General features: G+C 42.5%; 2 protein-coding genes across 2 annotated transcripts; both read left to right on the forward strand.

Moving 5' to 3' along the window:
- The first annotated feature begins 241 nt into the window (after nucleotides 1–241).
- Nucleotides 242–2,636, forward strand: LOC130862899 (beta-defensin 4-like). Its single transcript, XM_057752736.1, has 2 exons — nucleotides 242–390; nucleotides 2,375–2,636. Exons 1-2 carry the CDS (start codon nucleotides 333–335, stop codon nucleotides 2,506–2,508), a joined length of 192 nt encoding a protein of 63 aa, XP_057608719.1. The 5' UTR covers nucleotides 242–332; the 3' UTR covers nucleotides 2,509–2,636.
- Nucleotides 2,637–8,988: 6,352 nt separating this feature from the next.
- Nucleotides 8,989–11,547, forward strand: LOC130862540 (beta-defensin 33-like). Its single transcript, XM_057752147.1, has 2 exons — nucleotides 8,989–9,125; nucleotides 11,417–11,547. Exons 1-2 carry the CDS (start codon nucleotides 9,068–9,070, stop codon nucleotides 11,545–11,547), a joined length of 189 nt encoding a protein of 62 aa, XP_057608130.1. The 5' UTR covers nucleotides 8,989–9,067.
- The last annotated feature ends 9,378 nt before the right edge of the window (nucleotides 11,548–20,925 follow it).

Genomic DNA, 20,925 nt, shown 5'->3' on the forward strand with positions numbered 1-20,925 from the left:
ACCAAGGTAAAGTCGTGAGAAACAGGTGAGTAAGGTCAAGTTGTAACCAGTAAGTCTGTGACCTTTGGCAGCCTGGGTCCCTCACACCTAAAGAAACAAGACAGGAAGCTGCTCTTGGTTTCCAGTAGAGGAAGAAATTGTCTGGGGCTCTCCACATTTGCATAAGTGACAATGACTGTGCTCTCAAAGGGCCACTCCTTGGCATGAGAGGTAAGGCGCTCTGTGTTTCATAACTGTAATTACTGGGGTTCTACCCAGAGCCAGCACTTGGACCTATATAAGGCGCTGTGCTCGACTCCCTCTGCGTCTCTGCAGTTCGCCAGGCTTCAGTCATGAGGATCCATCGCCTCCTCTTCACGTTTCTCCTGATGCTGCTGTCACCTCTTGCAGGTGAGGCAGGGGAACGGGGTGGTTCCAAAGGGAAGTGAGAGACAGAGTCTGTTTTTCTGTCTGTCTGTCTGTCTTTGTATGTCTCTCTCTCTCTCTGTGTCTGTCTGTCTCTTTCTGTGCCTCTGTGTGTCTGTCTATCTGTCTCTCTCTCTGTGTGTGTCTGTCTCTGTATGTCTCGTTCTTTGTGTTCTGTCTGTCTGTCTCTGTTCCTGTGTCTGTCTGTGTCTGCCTGCCTGTCTCTCTCTGTCCTTCCCTCCCTTTCCTTCCTCTCTCTCCTTTCCCCTCTTCCCACGTCCTGTCTACTTCTTTTGTTTTTACCTCGTCTGTCTTAGATCTCTATTCCTCTTCTTCTTTCCCAACTCTGTCTTAATTGTATTTTGCAGAAAGGTTAATTAAAAAAAATTACGTGTACATGTGTGTGCAAGGAGTATAGTACCCTTGAAGTCATAAAGGGGCATTTCATTTCTCAGAGATGGAGTTATAGGCAGTTGTGGGCTGCCTGATAAGGGTATTAGGAATTGATCTCAGGTCCTCTGCAGGAGCACTTATGCACTACTCTTAACTGCTGAGTCATCTTTCCAGCTCCAAGACTGCATTTCACCCTTGACATTAGGCAAACAGAATAAAAGGTATAGAAAAGTCCAAAGAAGGGCTTAAGACACATAAGAGAGAGCCAGACTGGGGTGGCGCACACCTTTAATCCCAGCACTTGGGAGGCAAAGGCAGGCAGATCTCTGGAGTTCAAGGCCAGCCTGGTCTACAACAGCTATTTCCAGGACAGGCTCCAAAGCTACTGAGAAACCCTGTGTCTTGAAAAACCAAAAAGCAAAACAAACAAACAAAATCCACATAAGAGATAAAATGAGATGAAAGAAGCAAAGGCCTGAACCTGCATTACACGTAAATTGCTGAGAGAAAACCCAAATTTCATTCATGGGGTCTGGTTGCAGAGAAGCATCTGAGTACCAAGAAATATCAAACAAAAAAAATAATAAAAATAAAAAAAATAAAAAAAAAACTTTCTGTGTCTAGCTTCAGACGAGTGTGAAGAAGATGGGGAGGAAGGGGGGAAGGGAGGAAGGAAGGATGAGATTAAAACCTAATTTTAGACTTTAGAAATTATCAAAAAATTTCATTTTTACTATTGATTTTTATTTTTCATTGTAAGTTATTTGGGCATCAAATTATCATTAAACAAGTCCTTTACATTGAGCTTTAGGTCAGATCGTTCGGTAAAAGTAGGCACCTGGAAGTTTAAACACCTTGGTAGGAAGTTGGCTCTGTGAGTAAAGTGCTTGCCAGGCAAGCATGAGGACCTGAGTTCAGATCCCCAGCACCCATGCAGAAGCAGAGCAAGCTGGTGCACATCTGTAACCTCAGCACTGGAAAGGATCCCAGGGGTGCACTGGCCAGCCAGAAAATTCTACTCAGTGAGTTCTGAGCACAGTGAGAGACCCTGTCTCAAAAGCTGAGGTGGGAACAATTGCTGCACATATGAGATACCAACCTGTGGTCTCTGTATGTGTGTACACACATGTACATGCACACACACACATACACACACACACACACACACTCATACTCCACTGGCTGTGTCTGAGACTGGAACAAGGGGGCTTGTGTGCAGAAGCAGAGGCAGGGCTTCTGTGAAGTAGCTGGGGATTAATGCAGAATCTTTGCAGAGCTCCTGCCTGGTGGCCCTGGAGCTCTCGTCATTCAGGTATGGAGCAGACTCTTCCACATTGGGTCCTAGAAAAGCCAGCAGCCGCTTATAGCAGCAGCAGCAGCAGCACCACTCTCTAGCAAGAGCTGGATTCTGTCCTGATGAAACAGACATCCTAGCCTCGGCAAATAAATAAATAAATAAATAAATAAATAAATAAATAAGCCTGCTGGAATTTGTTCATGATAATGGCACATGGGTGTGTATTTTTGACATAATACTTTCAACTCTAATATGTGGTTTCTCTTCCTTATGTTTCAGTCTTTACTCAAAGAATCAAGAATCCTATAACTTGCATCACCAATGGAGGTATATGCTGGGGCCCATGTGGTTCAGGGTTTAAACAGATTGGAACTTGTGGCCTTCCTAAAGTCAGGTGCTGCAAGAAAACATAAATAAGAAGACCAAGAACCAGTGAGGAAAATAAAAAGCCAGAATCCGCTCCTCCATGAAGATGTATAAAACTTCAACCAAATTAAAGTACTTTGTTTAAATACAAAACCTTGCCTTTTCGTGGCTGTGTGGGCTGTTGTTTGATTTGTTTCCTCATGGGTTGAACTCTAACATCCTTGAGGAATTCGGTCAGTGACTCTGAAGTGGGTCTTTCTCCTGCTTCTCGGGTTTATGGACATCCATCCATGTTCGGGATGTGTTGGCTGATTTCCTGCAACCAGTGCTCTTCCTGCCTCTCCCTCTGCGACCCTCAGTGCCCTCTAACCTCTTTGCTTCATGTGTCCAGTCCCAATACAAGACAAAGGAGCCAGCCCCAGCTTCTCTCTGGCTTGTGCCTCTTAGTTCATTGTGTCTGGAACTGATAAAAGAAGACCTCTTATTAGTTATTATAAAGCAGAGTGGTCAACCTTGAAACTACATAAACACACCAACAAAAACAGGATTCAGAAAGTTGTATTTATATATATTTGTACATACCAATGCATATGCACATATGTATATAATATATTATGATACCAATAATCAAAGTAAAAGAGGCAATCAACCTGAAAGTGGGGTTTGAGGGAAGGTAGCTGAGGCAGATTGTAGGGAAGAAAGTTAAGGAGAAAGTTATGTAATTATATTTCAGTTAAAACCTATTAAAAATAAATAAGTAAAATAAAATAATTTCTTGGGTTCCACGTTTTGCCTTTGGATACATTATTTCCTTGATCCCAGTCCCCAGCCCATTAATGAGTTGACTTCAAGATCATTTCATAAGAAACATTTATGCCTTTAAATTCCCTTCTGAGAAACCTTCTTTCAGAGGATATGAGGCTGTTGGCAAGAATTATGACATGGCGAGGTCTCTCTGGGGTTGGGCTGTGAGATGCAGTTAGAGGATCTGATGAGGGAGCATCAGCATAAGCAGCAGGCATTTTGTTAACTGTGCCCTGCCTCCAGACGGCTACTTTTATTTTAAAGATACATTGCATTCTATTATCCTCAGCAAATAATTGCTTGTTACACTTCAGTCATGTGGCTTCTATACATGCAGCAGTGATAGACTCATGCCCAGTGGGATGAACGCATAGCGATGCCCCTCAGAGAAGCTCATTTTCTTCTCCCAGCAATCATTAGTACGGCCAGTCCCAGCTTTAGAGTCTGCTGAGCTGTGTGTTGAGGGACACCGGTTAAGTGCTTTGGGTTTGATTTTTAATGAGGCTCTGTGTGTGGCACACATACTTCCATGCTCCTCTGCATGAAAGATACAGTGTTTCTAAATGGTCCCCAAACATCCCATCATTCGGTCAAGAGGTGGCTTATGGAAACTTCCCTTGCTTCCCAAATGGGGTGTTGTAGTTGTCTCTACTGAGAAGGTGGTCTCTGTGTTGCTGAAGAACCCCTGATGTCATCAAAGATGGGAATCTCTCATGCGGCTTCTAGATGCCTGAATATAGCATGGCCAGTGATGTGAACCTTTAAATACAGTGTGTTAAGTCTTGAAATCTCTATGTTTGAGAGCCCATCTGGAGGAACCAGGAGGAAAAATAGGGGGTTGCCCAGTGACTCCCTACCCCCTGAGCTTCTCAAGCCCTCTCAACTCAGTAATCAACATGCACGTGAGTTTTGAGAAGATTCTGGGACCAGCTTCTCTGAATTCATAAACATCCTTTCCACCAGACACCTAGTCAAGCTCAGTCTAAGCCAAGGGCCATTTCAGAAGTTTAGAAGTTTGGGGATGATTTGGCCTTTCATAAAAAGTCTCCAATTACAAGCTTGTTCATTGCAGTTCATTCTGCAGGGGTTTCCTTTGGGCTGAATGTAACTGATAAAACTTTAGCCTGTGTAACCGCTGTTTATTGCAGCAGACAGGGCAAACTTAGATATAAAAGTATATATATATATTTTTAAAAAAACACAGAAAAATTATTATTTAAAAAAGCTGGCATCTCCTGGCCTCTGGTTAGACTTTTTTCTTTCCTGCTGCCTACCAGGCAGGCCACATTTGTGGAATTCATGAATTCGTAGAAGTCATTTTCTACTGGTTATCCTTGTAGTTTCTGTTTTCCCGTGGTTTGTGGATTGTTTAGACTGTTTTTATTTTTATTATCATTATTTTTTGAGACAGTGTTTCTCTGTGTAGACGCGGCTATCCTGGAACTCAGACTGTAGATCAGCCTGCCTCTGCCCCGAGTGCTGGGGTAAAGGTGTGTGCCAGCACTGCCTGGTCATTTAGTCTGCTTGAGACGCACCAGTAGAACGACAGTGACCCCCTAGAGACTCGCGGTCCAAGAAAACCAAGGAGAAGAGCTTGGCTGTTTGGCCCCAAGGCTTTGCCTTGTATGCCCCACTACTGAGCGTATCCGTCTAAAAACGTCTTTGGCACTACGTTACCCTCAGCTATCACGCTTCTCTTCACTGCGCTTTTCAGCGACGCAGTTTGAAACAGGTATCGCACAAGCCCCGCTGCCTTCACCCTCCATTCTCCACCCAGGTCTCGCAAGTCAGCAGGGTCACAGTGCTGTTTTGTGATGCCCTCCCTCTGCACATGATTCTCCTGACTCTTAATTATATCATAATGGGCTCCTCCTCCCAAGTGGCCCTGCCTCAGAGTCCAGGCAGCATATTGCCTGTGGAGGGCGGAGGGAGCCGACTTTCTAGGTAAGTGATTAGGGGACAGCTTGTGGGGAGGAGGAGGTGAGGAGACCATCAAGAGGACTGCTTTTCGGGAGAGGGGAGGGTGGAAAAGCTTTCACCACGCACTTTCTTGTTTCCCTCGTTTGCTCTCATATGACTGCTTAGGTCTGCTCAAAATTTCTGTGTTGAAATATCATTTCCAGTGCAGCAGTATTAGGAAGTGAGACTTTGGGGACTTGGTTAGACAACGTGGGCAGCCCACATGAATAGAATTAGTTCCCTTATGAATGTGGAAGGCTGAGGAGGAGGCGGCCAGCACAGAGGATGTAAATGTTCTCCCACAGAGATACTGAAGAGCAGGGCAATGAATCCTCTCCAGGTCCCTCAAAACCCAGTAGGGGACACTAGGGTCAGAATGTGAAGGAAGTCATTTACCAATACTCCAGTCTTAGTCTAAAAGCAATTTGAGTATACCTTACTGTGTTGAAGGTTTTCCAAGATATATATATATATATATATATATATATATATATATATATATATAGTCAGTAATAAATGATGGAAAGCCTTCATCGGGCTGTCCTTTGAGATTAAGAAACCCCTGCATTAAAAAAAAAACTTAAATTTTGCAGGCAAATGGATGGAGCTAGAAAACATCATTTTGATTAAGGTAATTCAGACCCAGAAAGACAATTATCACATGTACTCACTCGTAAGTGGTTTTTAAACATAAAGCAAAGAAAGCCAGCCTACAAATTCACAATCCCAGAGAACCTAGACAACAATGAGGACCCTAAGAGAGACATACATAGATCTAATCTACATGGGAAGTAGAAAAAGACAAGATCTCCTGAGTAAATTGGGAGCATGGGGACCTTGGGGGAAGGTTGAAGGGGAGGGGAGAGGCAGGGAGGGGAGCAGAGAAAAATGTAGAGCTCAATAAAAATCAATAAAAATATGAAAGAAAAAAAAGAAATTCTGTTCTTATTTAAATAAAAGGAGTCAATTTTCCTCAAAAAAAAAAGAAAAGAAAAAAGAAAAGAAAGAAAGAAAAAAAAACCTGCATCAGCACCGTTTCTGTGGGACGCACTGCAAACAGTGTGCCCTTCAGAGTGAAGTGTGTTTGATGTTGCTGTAAACTTGGAGATACATTCTAAACTCTAGTGATGACTTCCGAGTGGGGCCCAGGCGCTCACTACTGCTCTTCTCTGATCTCGCCTTCCTGTAGTTCTTAGGCTGAGAAGGGAAAGATGAGCCAGCACCATCAATGATCACAATGTCTTAGAAAACCGCTGTGGTCAGTCACTGTTTGGGGTTATTTCCAGAGATTGGGGATGGGCAGGACAGAGAATGACCCTGCAATGCAGGAATAGGCTTACTAAACGAGAGGTTTCTTTAGAGATCAGGCAGCACTCTATTCTGTTTCCCTGACTCTCTTGTTCCACAACAACTATCAGTAATAAAACCTTGAAATCTAGAATGCACCGCTCTTTAAGCTGTTACTAATTTGGCAACCTTGCTTTAGCATCTCAACCAACTACAATCTACCATGCTGCCACGGCCTTTCCCTCTGATAGAAAGATTGACTTGGCCTTACATGACCCTACTCACTCTCTATTCTTATACTCTCTAGTTCTTAGGCATGTCTATTTGCATACATGAGCATACACACACATGCATACATGCGTGCACATACACACAATCTTCCTGTAGCCATGTCCTTTATTCTTCAAGGATTATTTTAGTAACAAAAAAACTGTTAATAAGTATAATTTTTGAAATGGATCTAGGCTCAGTATGCCTTATCACGCTGGAAGAAAGTACCTATGTTACATGAATGTTCTAGCTAAGTGTCATATTTAAGACTCTGGAATATAAAGTTATTTAAGAAAATTCTCTTATTCGAGTGATGGGTGATGTTCAATATCATATTATTAAATGATAAAGCTATTAAGTTCTGGCACTATTTAGAAGTGAAAAACGAAGGGGAAATTGTGTTTACAATTCTAATTCCTTTCTAAGATCTCTATCCCACATGGCCAGTTTCCCTACTGACATTTCACTTACGGGTTGCAAGAGTCCTTTGTTTAGTTTGGAATTTCTCTCCCCTCCCGCCCCGTTTTCTGAGACCGCCTCGCTTTCCTGTGAGAAAGCACTGCTGAGAGGCCAGAAAGCCTTTGCAGCTCACTCTGAAATGCCTGGCCAGCATCTCAGGTAAAACCAAGCACTCTTTATGAAGAGGTGTTCCGTCCACCACCAGCTTGCCCTAAGTCACCCCTCTGGAATGTAGAGAAGGAAGCGCTACATCAACATGACCGATGAGCAGGGAAGCTGAGTGCTCAGGGCTCATTTTCCCATGCAGTCACTCAACTGTGCGCCAGGAGCCTAGGACGGAAAAAAGTGTTGAAAGGGCAAACTATTTGCAAAGCATCACTCAGTGAGCGGCAAAGCGGTCTTTGTACCCGGGCTTATCTAACTACATATTTTAACTTGTAGGTAAGCTTTCCCTTTCCCTACCTGCTAAAGATGCAGCCTACTTCAGAGGCGGAGCAACTTATTTGATATTTACATTTCGGGAACCATCTTCCCTTGATTCCGCAACCAGGGTACAGCTTAGCAGTGTAGGGCAATACTAGTAACTGAGTAGGGATATTTGGGCCTCTGAATTCCTTTCCTAGTTCCTAACCCTCCCTCCTCTCACTCCATTGTTTCCTTTACTTCTTAGTGTCTTAGTTCCTTCAAGACGCTGCAACACACACACACACACACACTACACACTCACGCACAGACGCACACACTTCATTTCTTATAGTCACAGCAGTTGAGAACCCCCCGTGTAAGGCATGGATCTATCTAACGAGGGCCCTGACCCCAATGCTTTGACTCTCACTGATCTACTCCTTAGGATTGGCTTTTCAACACAGAGCTTTTCAGGGGACACAAACATGAGGACTCTAGCATTTCTTCATCCCCCTGCCGTCTTCTTCTGTCTGCCCATACATTTATTCTGTTATGTATTGTCGGCTTTGATGCAGCCTCAGTATTAAGGATCTTTTGTCCCTGCATGCTTCACCAGCTGTGGGCAATACAAGAGCTGGCCGTGGGGAGAGCTGGACCTGTGCAGGAGCAGCCTTTTTCGATTGGCTAGCATAACATATTGAAACTCGATAAGCAAAGAAGGGAGTTTCCATTTACAAAGTCTCCTCTAATTTTTAGCTTCTTGGGGGAGGATGTGTGTGTGTGTGTGTGTGTGTGTGTGTGTTCCTGTAGTCCCAGGAGAGATAGAGACAAGCGAATCATTACAAGTTCAAGGCCAGTCGGGTCAACCCAGCAAGTGTGAGGTCAGTGAGTGTTACATAGAGAGACTCTTTCTCAACAAACAAAGTAAAATGAAAACTAAACACAAGTCCTTCAAATCATGAGTAGAAACGAAACCCATTGGAAAATCCTGACTTACTATAAACCCCACGTAGGGGTTTTTTCTTGCTTGCTGCTTTTGATTTTCTTGAGACAGGTTTGCACCATGTAGCCTGTGCTGTCCTGCAACCCACTGTATCATGCAGACTGGCTTCAAATCCCAATCCTCCTGCCCTTTACTTCCTAAGCACTGGAATTACAAATGTGTAGTGGCAGGCTCAGCTAAATGCTTCTGTTTTTGACAGAGGGCAGCTTGGGTCTGTAATCATGAGTTCTGTAGCTAAGACCTCCCCAGTCACACCGCGGTCCTACTGGAACATCTGCACTAAGACTGTACGCTTTCCTTCTAGCTGAATCATTCCAGCTCCCCCAGGACACCTCTGCTGTTGATGTGCTCTGAAGAAGGAGTCAACGCACTCGGGCACTGCCGCTCCTTCCTTCCCCGCCAGGAACTCACTTCTCACCATGAAGCTGCTGTTTCTTCTTTTTCTCCTTCTGATATGTCTTTCTCAGAAAGTAGTAGGTAAGCTGTGAATCCAGCTGGATGGGTGAGGCAGTAGATGACTTCAGAGCCTGGAGTAAACCAAACAAACTCCTAATTCAGGCATGAAATGAAATAGATTCTAAGAATACGACACAGTTATAAGATACATAATGTATCTGGTTGCTGGTGTTGTCAACTTGACATTTGTTTGTTGAGACAGAGTCTCTCTATGCCATTTCTACATCTCAGCTATGAAATACTCTATATCTATTGCTGCATAGAGTAAATTAGCTGTTGTATGTTTGAAGCCTGTACTGTGGTGTGGTGGTGCACATCTTCAATCATAGGATTCAGGAGGGAGAGTGATCTGAGTTTGAGGCCAGTCTGGTCTACAGAGTGAATTTCTTGCCAGTGAGAGCTCATAATATCTGAAAAATCTGTGTGTTAAAAAAGGAGGCATTTGAGGCTGGAGAGAGCTCTGACTGGCAAGAAATATCTTCAGACATACAACAGCTAATTTACTCTTTGCAGCAATAGATACAGAGTATTTTATAGCTGAGATGTAGAAATGAATAACCTACACTGAGACAGAGACTATACTTGGCAAAATTCACAAGTAAAAATAGTTCAATTCTGTAGAAAATACTATTACATTTCCAACAATCTTAGACAATAAGTTTATTTATTATGCTTTAGATAAACAAAAATTGAATCTTTGGTGTGAAGATGGCCATGCAATGTTTAAAGTGTGCTTATTCTAAAAGCTTAATTCTTAGCTACATAAAAATTCAGATTTAATGAAGTGGTCTCATTTTTACTGGGTGATCTTGTATAGAGAAACTATGTCCCCAGTCTTAGCATCTTACAAGAACACAGGGATTCTTCCTCAGTGAGGTGCAAATCCACTCAGGCCACAGGGGTGCTCTGCTCACAGCAATCCGTCAGTCCAGGCTCATGTAACAGCTATCACAGTAGCAGTTAAGAACCCAGTAGGCATTGTTTCTGTTCAAAACACAATGACTAGGCTCATAGCTTATATATATATATATATATATATATATATATATATATATATATATATATGGCAAAAGATAGGATCATCATATTTTTATGTCAAGATAACAGAGAACCAGAACAATTTTTGAACAGCCTAATGGAAGAGAAAAGGTAAAGGGAACATGGACAGATGATTGACAGCTTATAGATGATAACTGAATGATGGGTATATTCAGTGATGATAGATATGGTTGTGGAGGTGGCTATAGACAGAAGCAGATGTCTGTCTCTGCATGTTTGCTTTTGTTTTCTTCCTATAGTGGCAGTGTAGCTCTATTTAGATCTGAAGTCTCTCATTCCCGGTTGCTGTGCTCTCCATTACAACACAGCACATCGAAAAGCCACAGACCTTGATAGAAACAAGATCCAGCATTTACTCATGACTGTTCTTCATTCTTGGGCTTTCTCGATTTTCGGTCAAGATTCTGGTTCTCTCTATTACCCTACTCTCTCCATGGCTTCAATCTCCCTAGCCTAACGCACTGGGGCATAGGACAGTTGACACTCGTTATGTGCCTGTGTATGAGACCACACACAGCACACCACACATGGGAGGTACCACGTTCCACCGTCAGCAGCACGCCCTTTCTGTCACTCTCTCACTCTGTGTTGCCTGATATTTGCTGCTCACTAGGAAAGTTGTGACTGTGTAGGAGGAAGACACTTTAGGCTTTATAGAGGATACGTGCAGGGGAGTGAATCACACTCACATTCTCAGAACACAACCAGGTGCGGTGTTTTCTCTGACCCAAGCGTCTTCACATGAAAACGAAACTAAGATACAGGCACCACAGACTTTCAAATGGACCAAGAAAAAGAAAAAAGAAAAACAACAAACAAACAAACAAACAAGCAATAACAACAAAAAACAGGCTCCAGTGGCTGCATGGCCTCAGCTACCACAAGTCACCTCTGTCTTTCTCATAAAGACAGCCACAAAACAAACAAACAAAAAAACCAAAAAACAAAAACAAAACAAAACAAAAAAGACAGCCAGAGAGAGTGAGAGAGTAAGCCTGGCTGGCTTCCTGCTTTCTCGTTAAACAACACTGAAATCACACGTTATCAAATGAGCCTCCCCGTCTAACATTCTTTGTAACAGTCTGCGAATGAGAAAACGGATACCAGCTCAAGTCACACCTGATCCATTAGAAAGTTAGTGTGGGGCTTGTGGACGGTTCCGCCCACCCTTGCTAGGTCCAATAAATTACTGTATCTTTGTTTGGATGAAGCTAAATTTGTTTCTTCACCGCTTCTTTCCCTTTCTCTTACAGGGAACAAAAGAAATGGGAGATATCAACAATGTGAGAGAATGGGTGGCCATTGCAAGAATCAGAAAACGCACGGATGCTCCATCCTGCCTGCTGAATGCAAAAGTCGGTACAAACACTGCTGTAGGGTTTAACGGCAGCTCACTGACATGTGCAGTTCAGCCTAAGAGTCGGCACCTGCTCTGATTTCCGGATAATAAAGACATCATAAAGCATATGTACTCTTCCCAAGATGTAAATTTTACGGGAAACACCAATAAGCTTGAAAAGGGAGAATGTGGTGGTGTTGGGGTTGGGGTCCAGTGTTTCCAGGTTCGTGGCCTCTTATTCAAGAAATTAAAGGCTCTCACAGGTTTGTAAAAGCAGCTAGGAAACCTGACTTGAGGGCTAAAAACGAGGGAGTTTGATATTGAAATTCCCACTTGCTGCTGCCTTTCTCGTCTCAGAGAAGGTAAGGAGTTCAATTTGGGTAAAGCCTGAACTAGAAAATATGTGGAATTGAAACACGAGGCTGAGCAAACTTGTCAATGAGACTCAGCGTTGAAACTGTTCAATGTAGTTACTTGAATGGGGATAGCCCTGTTGGCTATGGAAACAGTTGGATGTGGTGACTTGAATGGGGGGATAGCCCCTGTTGACACGTGTGTTTGAATGCTTGTTCCCCAGTTTCTGGAGCTGCTTGGAAAGGATTAGGGGGCATGGCCTTGTTAGGAGTGTCACTGGAGGAAGGGCTTTTTGATGACAAAAGCCCACATGAGACCCAGTCTTATCCTGCCCCACCCCACCCCACCTATAACTTATGAATCTCGTGCTCCAGAGAAATGCCTGCTTTCCTGCTCCCCACCATGACGATCACGGACCAGCCCTCTGAAGCCATTAAAAAGACCCATGGTTCAATGATTTCTTCTTTAAATTGCCTTGGTCGTGGTGTTTCTTAGCATCAATAAAACAGTGCCTAAGCCGGGTGGTGGTGGCGCATGCCTTTAATCCCAGCTCTCAGGAGGTAGAGGCAGGTGGATCTCTGTGAGTTTGAGGCCAGCCTGGTCTATAAGAGCTGGTTCCAGGGCAGGCTCTAAAGTTACAGAGAAACCCTGTCTTGAAAACAAACAAACAAACAAACAACCCAGTGCCTCAGACAATGAGTTACATGAATATCTGTACAGTAGAGATGCAGTGGGCAGTTGCTGTCTCCGTGCACCTTTAGGAAGCTGGCAGAGTGGCCTCTGAGAAACTAATCTTCTACCTTTCCCTGGAGAAATGTCTGGTTAAACAGGAAGTCACTGATACATTAAAGCCGATAGACGTTTCAGATTATGTAAAATGTCCCCTATTATTAGAGGAGTAAATCTAAAGATATAATCAATAATTATTGACCTGATTTGTTTTTTCACTGTGTGTGGTCTGGGTTGCATATGTGTATATGTGTGTTCATATTATGAGTGTGTATGTGTGTGTGTGTGTGTGTGTGTAAGTCAGAGGTTGCATGAGGCATTCTCCTCTAGCACACTCCATTCCTGCTAAACTGGCTGGCTAGTTGTCCTGGAGATCCTGCCCCTCTATCTTTGCCTAGTGATGAGGTTACAAGAACTGGTCCCTACGTTCAGCTTTTACCTGGGTCCAGTGATTCAAACTCAGGGCTCACAACTGTAAACTAGGGATATCTATTCCACTGAGCCATCTCCCCCTTAGTGTAAATCATTTTCTATAGTTCAGGGGGCTACATTCTGCCTGGTGACCTAAGGAAATTCAGAATCTCTCCTTTTCCCCGAGCATCAAGGATTCATCAGTGATTACCAGTAGGGCTTGTGAACAGTCCTGGAGTGCCTGCTCTTCATAATCAGAGGACAGTAAGAAAAAAATTCCACCCTCCAAAAGTCCACTGATGCCACTTAGAAGATGGAGTCTCGGAGGCCAAATGCTATGCTCGATCTAAATTCAAGTTGAGCATGGCTAGAGCAGGAGACGTAAGAACTTAAGATACTACCAAGATATTTTTAACCTCATGGCTCTACAACAATTTTGTGATGATGAAGAAATTGACATAGGAGAGCAGATTACCTGGATGGCTTGCAAGCGAAGCCCCCACAGGTTGCACCTCAATCCTCTCGCTTTCTTTCCTCTCCTGCTTTCTTTGGCACCCTCAACCCCTGGAACGTGTGCTCTATACTGTTCTGTAATGCCTTTTTTGATGTCTAACCTGTGTCCACGTCTTCAGTGTTGGTATTCAAGAGGATAACAACCCCTCCCCCAATACTCTGCCACCCTTGTGTTCTCCCAGATTGATACTATTCATCTGCCACCCATGAAGAGTCCCAGAGTCTCTTAAATAACCACCTCCTGCTTAAATTATGCTTTAATACTCCAGGAACTATAATTTCCAGAAGAGTCCATTATTCATAAAGTCTTCCACCAAGATTCCACATCTCCAAGGACCACCCCCCCTCATCACCTCCGGTCTACCTTTTCTTTTTTGCCTTTTATTTTTCTGATACAGTATCTTGTGTGGCTCACTAGCATTGTTCTGATACACAGAAAGTAATCAATGGTTATTTAAAGATTAGATAATAAATGAAGAGAATGACACAATGCAGTCTCAGTGTCTGATATAATTCAGGAAGGACAGGAAATGGATTCCTCAGGTCATGGTTCTCCCACAGCAGAAGCTTCTGCCAGGGCACAACCCTGGCATTCGGGTACAGTTTGTTTTCCTCCTCAGGCACACACTTATGAGAGAATCACAGTAATGGTGCTCAGAATCTGTGGAAGGAAAATAAGCTGCTTTAGGTAGAAGTTCTCAAGCTCCCTGGGCAGGAACTGGCACCACCCAGTAGGATCAGGAATCTATGGACTCACTGTGGATGAAGGTGCTTTCCCTCTGTGCCGAATCTTTCCGCTCAGTCTCTCCTTCCTGTTTACAGCCTTCAGGAGATGGTTATAAATGAAAATATTTGAGTTGTAATTGCAAGGATAAGAATCTTGAAATATTCCTATAGGACCAGCATATCATGGAACTCTTATAGTCAGTGGTAACACTGGGGCTTTTTCATAGACCTGCTCAAAAATGCCACTTTGATGCAATTAAGACTTCGTGATTTCACCTTCTCAGGAAAAGGTACCTTTGAGAACATAATACCATAGTTTGGTTTCCAAAAAGGATTGTATTCACAGATATTAAAATGTGTGAAGGCATGATATGCTTGAAACTTTTTTGAGGCACAACAATTCAAAATCTGTACACAAGTCCCAGGCTTATAAATCCATGCTTAGCAATATGCATCATAAGAAAATGAGATTGTAGATCTAAACTAATTTTTGAGTAAAGAACTCAGAATGACAAACAATCTGAGGTGGAGGTTTTCTGAGCAGAAAAATAACTTGCGCCTTACTCAAAGTTGGATGTGGCTTCTTGCCTGCCTCTTGCTTGGAGGAAAAGGAAAGTTCATACTGAGTGAGCAGCTAGGTGCTCTCTGGCTCATCCATTATCAGCCATCAGCAGAAGCCACCAACTCCAGAACTCAGACAGCAGATGTCCCAGAGGTGACTCTTACCAGCCTCAGAGTAGCTTTCTGGGCTATGTGAAACCAATATCAGAGCTGAATGCATTGTCTACCCATCCCATGTCACCCTAACCTCAGCCCAATTTCCATGAACCGGTTTGACACCATTCTGTGCACACACTGAAAAGGAGGTGACGGGAGCTAGGCTCGTAGCAGAGACCCCTCCCACGTGTGCCTGTCATGGGGTCCTGGGTCATCACCACTCCAGTGTAACTCAGTAGCTTTGCAGCATCACCTTGCTCTTCCTGGACACAACTTGCATCTGCCCAAGTGCTGTAAGCAGGTGTCTCATATTGAAAACTGCTGAGAGCTCTCCCTGTTCTTCCACAGGAGAGCCCCTCATAGTTTATCATCTACTTGACTGAAAATTAGCTCAGCAAGGAAATTGAGGCAGGATCACTGTTTGGAGTTACAACAGCATGATTACTTACTCCCAGTGGGTCATTATTAATAAACTACTGTCATATAAAGTGACAGATCATGGATGAAGGAAGGTACTACTCCAGCCTGTTTCTAACTTCTGAGCTCATTGTCTTCTGAATTAGTACCCTGTAAATCACAATGAACCTTTAGCTGGAAGTATGTGTTTATTTTATGTGTTTATATAAAGCGTTAATAATGGGAAAAGGGGGTAAGGGATCAGGAGTTCTAAGGGGGTGGATGACACCTAATTTGCTGTAGGAGTCAAGGTCCAAATTCTCAATAACCTCCAAAACCAAGGAATCAAAGTTCTCCGAAGGCATTTAAGCTCTGCTATGACCCACAACCCCTCATCATGACGTACAGGATAGACACTAGGTTGAAGGTCAAACCTGTCTCCCCTCCATCTCACACCTGGCATGCTTTTCTCAAGATAGGGAAAACAATTGCCTAATTTTCCTCAAAAAAAAAAAAAAAAAAAAAACTTCCAATTGTATGAATGTCTTTTCCTAAAAAAATGCGAGATTTGTCTTCCTGATTTTGCAGTCAGACTTTAACGTGCTGTCTCCCAATCATAGCCAATGGTGAAGTCTGCTGCTGTTCAAGGCTACATCCATCAGTAGAGACCAACGAGAGAGTCCACAGAATGGTTGGGAAAAAGCCTCTTCCCCCTTCTTTCTAGGTGTCAGCATTTCTTCACAGGTCAAGGTTAGTGTGAAAACATGATTTGGAAGACTTTCCCTTTAACATCTTTCTTCCCTACCCTGGTTACTGTTCCCTGGAAGCATCCTTAGGGAGATGGAACTCATTGGAACTCATACAGGAAGAGGCCCGATAGGGCTTACCTGCTGTGACTTGAGAGAGAAAAAGGACAACTGAGACGAGAAGGTAAAGTAATTTCATGGCACCAACTTCAGTGGAAAATGCCTCCAAGTCCCTGGAAGAGATAAATAATGATAATGTTGAACAAAATACAACGTCCTCTTTTACATGTTGAATCAGCACAACCGAACGTGGAAGGAATGCCCAATTGTGTCGATACTGCCAGTTAAAATATACAACGAGTAGCCATGAATTAAACAATGCTTAACAGTATTTGCTACATAGCTGACAGTTTTGTTAGTACCTAATGGACCAAGGATTAGGAAAGAACAGAAACAAAGATAGTAAAAATGAAAATGACAAATTTTATGATTTGTTCTATGAAAAACCTCTATTAGTTTGTGGCACTGTTTTTAGTTACTCTCATGTAACTATATGACCTCCTCCCTGAACTCAAAATCTATTTTCACAGCAATCAGAGGATTGCCCAAATGCCTAAAAGGAATACAAACCTTTGCTTACCTCTTAAGATCGTCCTTAAGGGGTCTCTTCTCTCTTAGAATACAGTTGTTCATGTTTCTAGAAATATATGACATCTCCACCCAACCCGGCCACTGTTGGCTCCCATTCGATTTGCTCTCACTGAGGGCTGGCCCTACTCACCTGGACCAATGAGAGCTGTCAAATACCTCTGGAATGACCCTGCTGATTCACGTCTCTTCAGATGTCGGTGGAGTCCCATGATGAACAGAATCTTATGTTCTTGGCTCTCACACCACTAAGCCTAACACAGTCCTTGGGTACATGAGAGCCGAGGGGCTTTCCTCAATGAATCATTATAAGAAGTGTCTTGGGAAGTGGTTGAATCAGAATTTTTATGTCTTTCCTCTTTTCTCTTGATTGATTACCCATTTTATTCATTTATATATTAGGAACCTATTATGATTTTCTTATAGTTTAAAGGAAATTACTCTTACCCTACTTAGTCATTGATGCTAAATCCAAGGAATTAAGAGAAAAATAAATTTAGAATTACAAGACAAAACAATGAACAAAATCCCAATATCTAGTCTATATAATTACTCTAATAGTAAATGAATTAGACTCCTCAATCCAGACATGGGACAACTGAATGTGTAAAAATATACCATCCCCAGAGCCTCACTTTGTAGTTTGGACATTTGTTGGCTGATAGTTAAGGAATGAAAAAGTAGTTCATGAAAATGGTAATGAAAATATAAAAGCAAAATGGCTGCACTTATATCAGACCAGATAAACTCTAAATAAAAAACAATCATGAAATGCAGAGGCCATTATGACCAAATGATTGGTGAAGGGAAGGTATGGTAATTGTTTTAAACATCTATGCAAACAACATCAGAATATCTAGACATATCCAGCAAATACTGAGAGTTGACGGGAGAAGTGGACAGCCATGTGCTAACGGTAACAGAGTCAATACCTTGCTTTCAACAATGGACAGACCAATAAGAAAACACCAGTTTTAGAGAGAACACTGTAGAAGAAATAAACCCAAAACACACACACGGAAGTGATAGCCACTGCCTGCATAACACACACTTCTCAAGAACAGGCAGATTATTTTCCAGCACAGACAACACATAGGTTGATAAGTTTTAGGATTAAGACTGAAATAATAATCTTTGTCTTTTCTGACCATGATAAATGAAAACTAGAAACCAATAGCAGAAGAAAAATTTACAGATATATGAAAATTAACACCCTTGGACAGCTAATAGACCAAAGAAATTAGAAAACATGTTTAGACACTCAAAAATGAGAAACCTTTCTTTTTGGAATAAAAAGATAAATTCCAAGTGGGAAATATATAACTTATACCCATGTTATCCATGAGAATTACCACTATTATTGTTATAACAGTTATTGTATTAAACACTTCTAATATATATATATATATTGATATATATATATATATATTGATATTGATTTTTCGAGACAGGGTTTCTCTGTAGCTTTTTGGTTCCTGTCCTGGAACTAGCTCTTGTAGACCAGGCTGGCCTCGAACTCACAGAGATCCGCCTGCCTCTGCCTCCCAAGTGCTGGGATTAAAGGCATGCGCACCACCGCCTGGCAACATTATATTTTTGAGTATCTTATTTTTTAAAAAAATTTATTTTACTTTTTTGTGTATATACATGTTCCATGTCTATGAGTGCAGGTGCCTACAGGATCCAGAAGACGGCAGTGAATCCCCTAAAGGAGGAGTTACAGGCAGTTCTGAGCCACCTGACATGGATGCTTGTGAACCCAACTCCAGTCCTCACAGCTGAGTCATCTCTCAAGCCCCCACCCAACTCTCTTGTTCTTTCTGAAGGTTTTCTGTTCTTCATTTGTTATTGATTTCTTACTAAAGTGTGAATGTGTGTGTGTGTGTGTGTGCATGCGTGTGTGTGTGTTTGTGTGTGTGTGTAGTTGGGCCAAATACCTTAACATAATTCTTTAGCAGACACCCTCTGCACTCGTGCATTCTCTGCAAGCTCAGGCTTGCGCATGCCCTGCTACCAGCTGCGACTTTCCCCACCATGTCCTCTAAGGTGTGGGAGTTCCTCTGTGCTGGGCTCTGCTGGTGATGAGTGGCTTCTTGGTCTCTCCTCTTTTTTATTGATCTGTGGCTTAAAATCAATATGTCAAGATTAAAATTTCTTTCTTCTCTTTAGGTGTGTGGTGTTTTTCACATCTGTAGATCATTGTCTTCAAATGGCCCCTCAAACGTCAATCACTATATTTTCAAATGTTTCTTTTTTCCCATCCCTGACTGCTACATATTTGCTTGAGACTGTCCTGTACCATCTTCTTAGTCCTTGCTTCTGCTTGATGACAATCCCCTTCATATTTTTATTCTTATTTTCAATCTTGTTTCTCTGTGCTGCAATCTGAGTGGTTTCTCCAGCGTCATCAAACATTCCTCAGCTGTGTGGAGTTTACCTTTAGCTGATAAGCTGAACTCCTGATCCATAATTGTGATTGTGAGTAACAGCTGCTCAAATGTTTTTGGACGGTTTCATCATGACTTGCAGAGTTTTCATTTTGAAGGCTTGTATTACACAAATGTAAGCAGTGTTGTTACAAAATTACCCCTATCTTCTGTGGTGCCCTTCTACAGTGTTGTCTCATGAGGGTTCAAATTAAGATTCGTTGTTTCTATCAGCTCCTGGCTTTGTGATTTCTTTCTCTAGCAATTTTGGGATGGTAAATCATATTTAATTTAATTGGTTTTAATCTGCTAAAATCTGTGTCCTGAAATTGAGAATGTTTTTAAGGGTTATTAACAGTAGGTGACCACCTTGGGTTTTTCCAGATTCACAGTTTACCCTTACTGATCTTGTTTGGAGCCTTTCCCACATCTTGGCAGGCTTAGGACAATAAGGACACTCACTTCAGTTTTCCGTAATGCTTATCATGGATCCCGACTCCCCGTAATATCCCGTATCTATGATGTGCACTCTTGACCCCCTTTCCCTGCCTTTGGGACTTTCCCATAGGCCCTTTGGCAGTGTACTTTGGTGGTGACAGTGATTTTTACAGTCACAGGACCTCTTTGGGTGACCTATTTTAACAGCCCATCAGTGCTGAAAGCCTTCGTATAAAAGCAAGCCATGTACACATCAGTCACAAGTTAAAAAATGGAGGATTTCATTCAGTTTATAGATGGATGGCAAAGCCTTAAGAAATATATGGGTTGAAACTGGACTCTCTGAACATGGCGGACAATGAAGGCTGATGAGAAGCCAAGGACAATGGCACTAGGTTTCTATCCTAATACATGAACTGGCTTTGTGGGAGCTTAGCCTGTTTGGATGCTCACCTTCCTGGGCCTGGATGGAAGTGGGAGGACCTTGGTCTTCCTGTAGGGCAGGGAATTTGGACTGCTCTTCAGTATTGAGAGGGAGGGGGAATGGACTGGGGGGAGGAGAAGAGGAGTGGGGATGGGGGAGGGGAGCGGGGGGAGGGGGCAATGTGTGGGAGGAGGGGGAGGGAAATGGGAAACGGGGAGCAGTTGGAAATTTTAATTAAAAAAGAATAAAAAAAAACAAAAAAAACAAAAAAACAAAAAAAAAAAAAACCAGACAGGCTGAGCACCACTACAGCCTGGTTTCTATAGCAAACTAGTATGGCTACTGGTATGAAAGGCATGTGTCACCACTGCCTGGTCTCTAAGTCTGACCGGGGTGTCTGTTTTACTCTCTGATATTCAGACAAGCTTTATTTATTAAAATACAAATAAAATAGCACTACAAAAGACTAAAAAAAAAAAAAGATGTGTTACATTCATTTATGCTGTGGAATATTGTTTAATGATGCAAAGATGTGTTGCATTCTTTTAGGTTGCTTTTGTTTAACTCTGTGAGAATGTGTTACTTTGCTTGTCTAAAACACCTGATTGGTCTAATAAAGAGCTGAGCTGCCAGTAACAAGGCAGGAGACAGGATAGGCGGGGCTGGCAGATAGAGAGAATAAATAGGAAAAATCTGGGAAGAGAACATGATGGAGGAGTAAGAGGAGGAAGACTCCAGAAACCAGCCACCCAGCTACACAGCAAGCTACAGGTAAGAAGTAAAGACAGGTATAGAGAATAAAGATAAAAGCCCAGAGGCAAAAGGTAGACTAGATAATTTAAGGAAAGTTGGCAAGAAACAAGCCAAGCTAAGTAAGTATTGATGTGGGATTCCC

Source organism: Chionomys nivalis, chromosome 20, assembly GCF_950005125.1.
Source record: "Chionomys nivalis chromosome 20, mChiNiv1.1, whole genome shotgun sequence".
NCBI classification, from domain to species: domain Eukaryota; kingdom Metazoa; phylum Chordata; class Mammalia; order Rodentia; family Cricetidae; genus Chionomys; species Chionomys nivalis.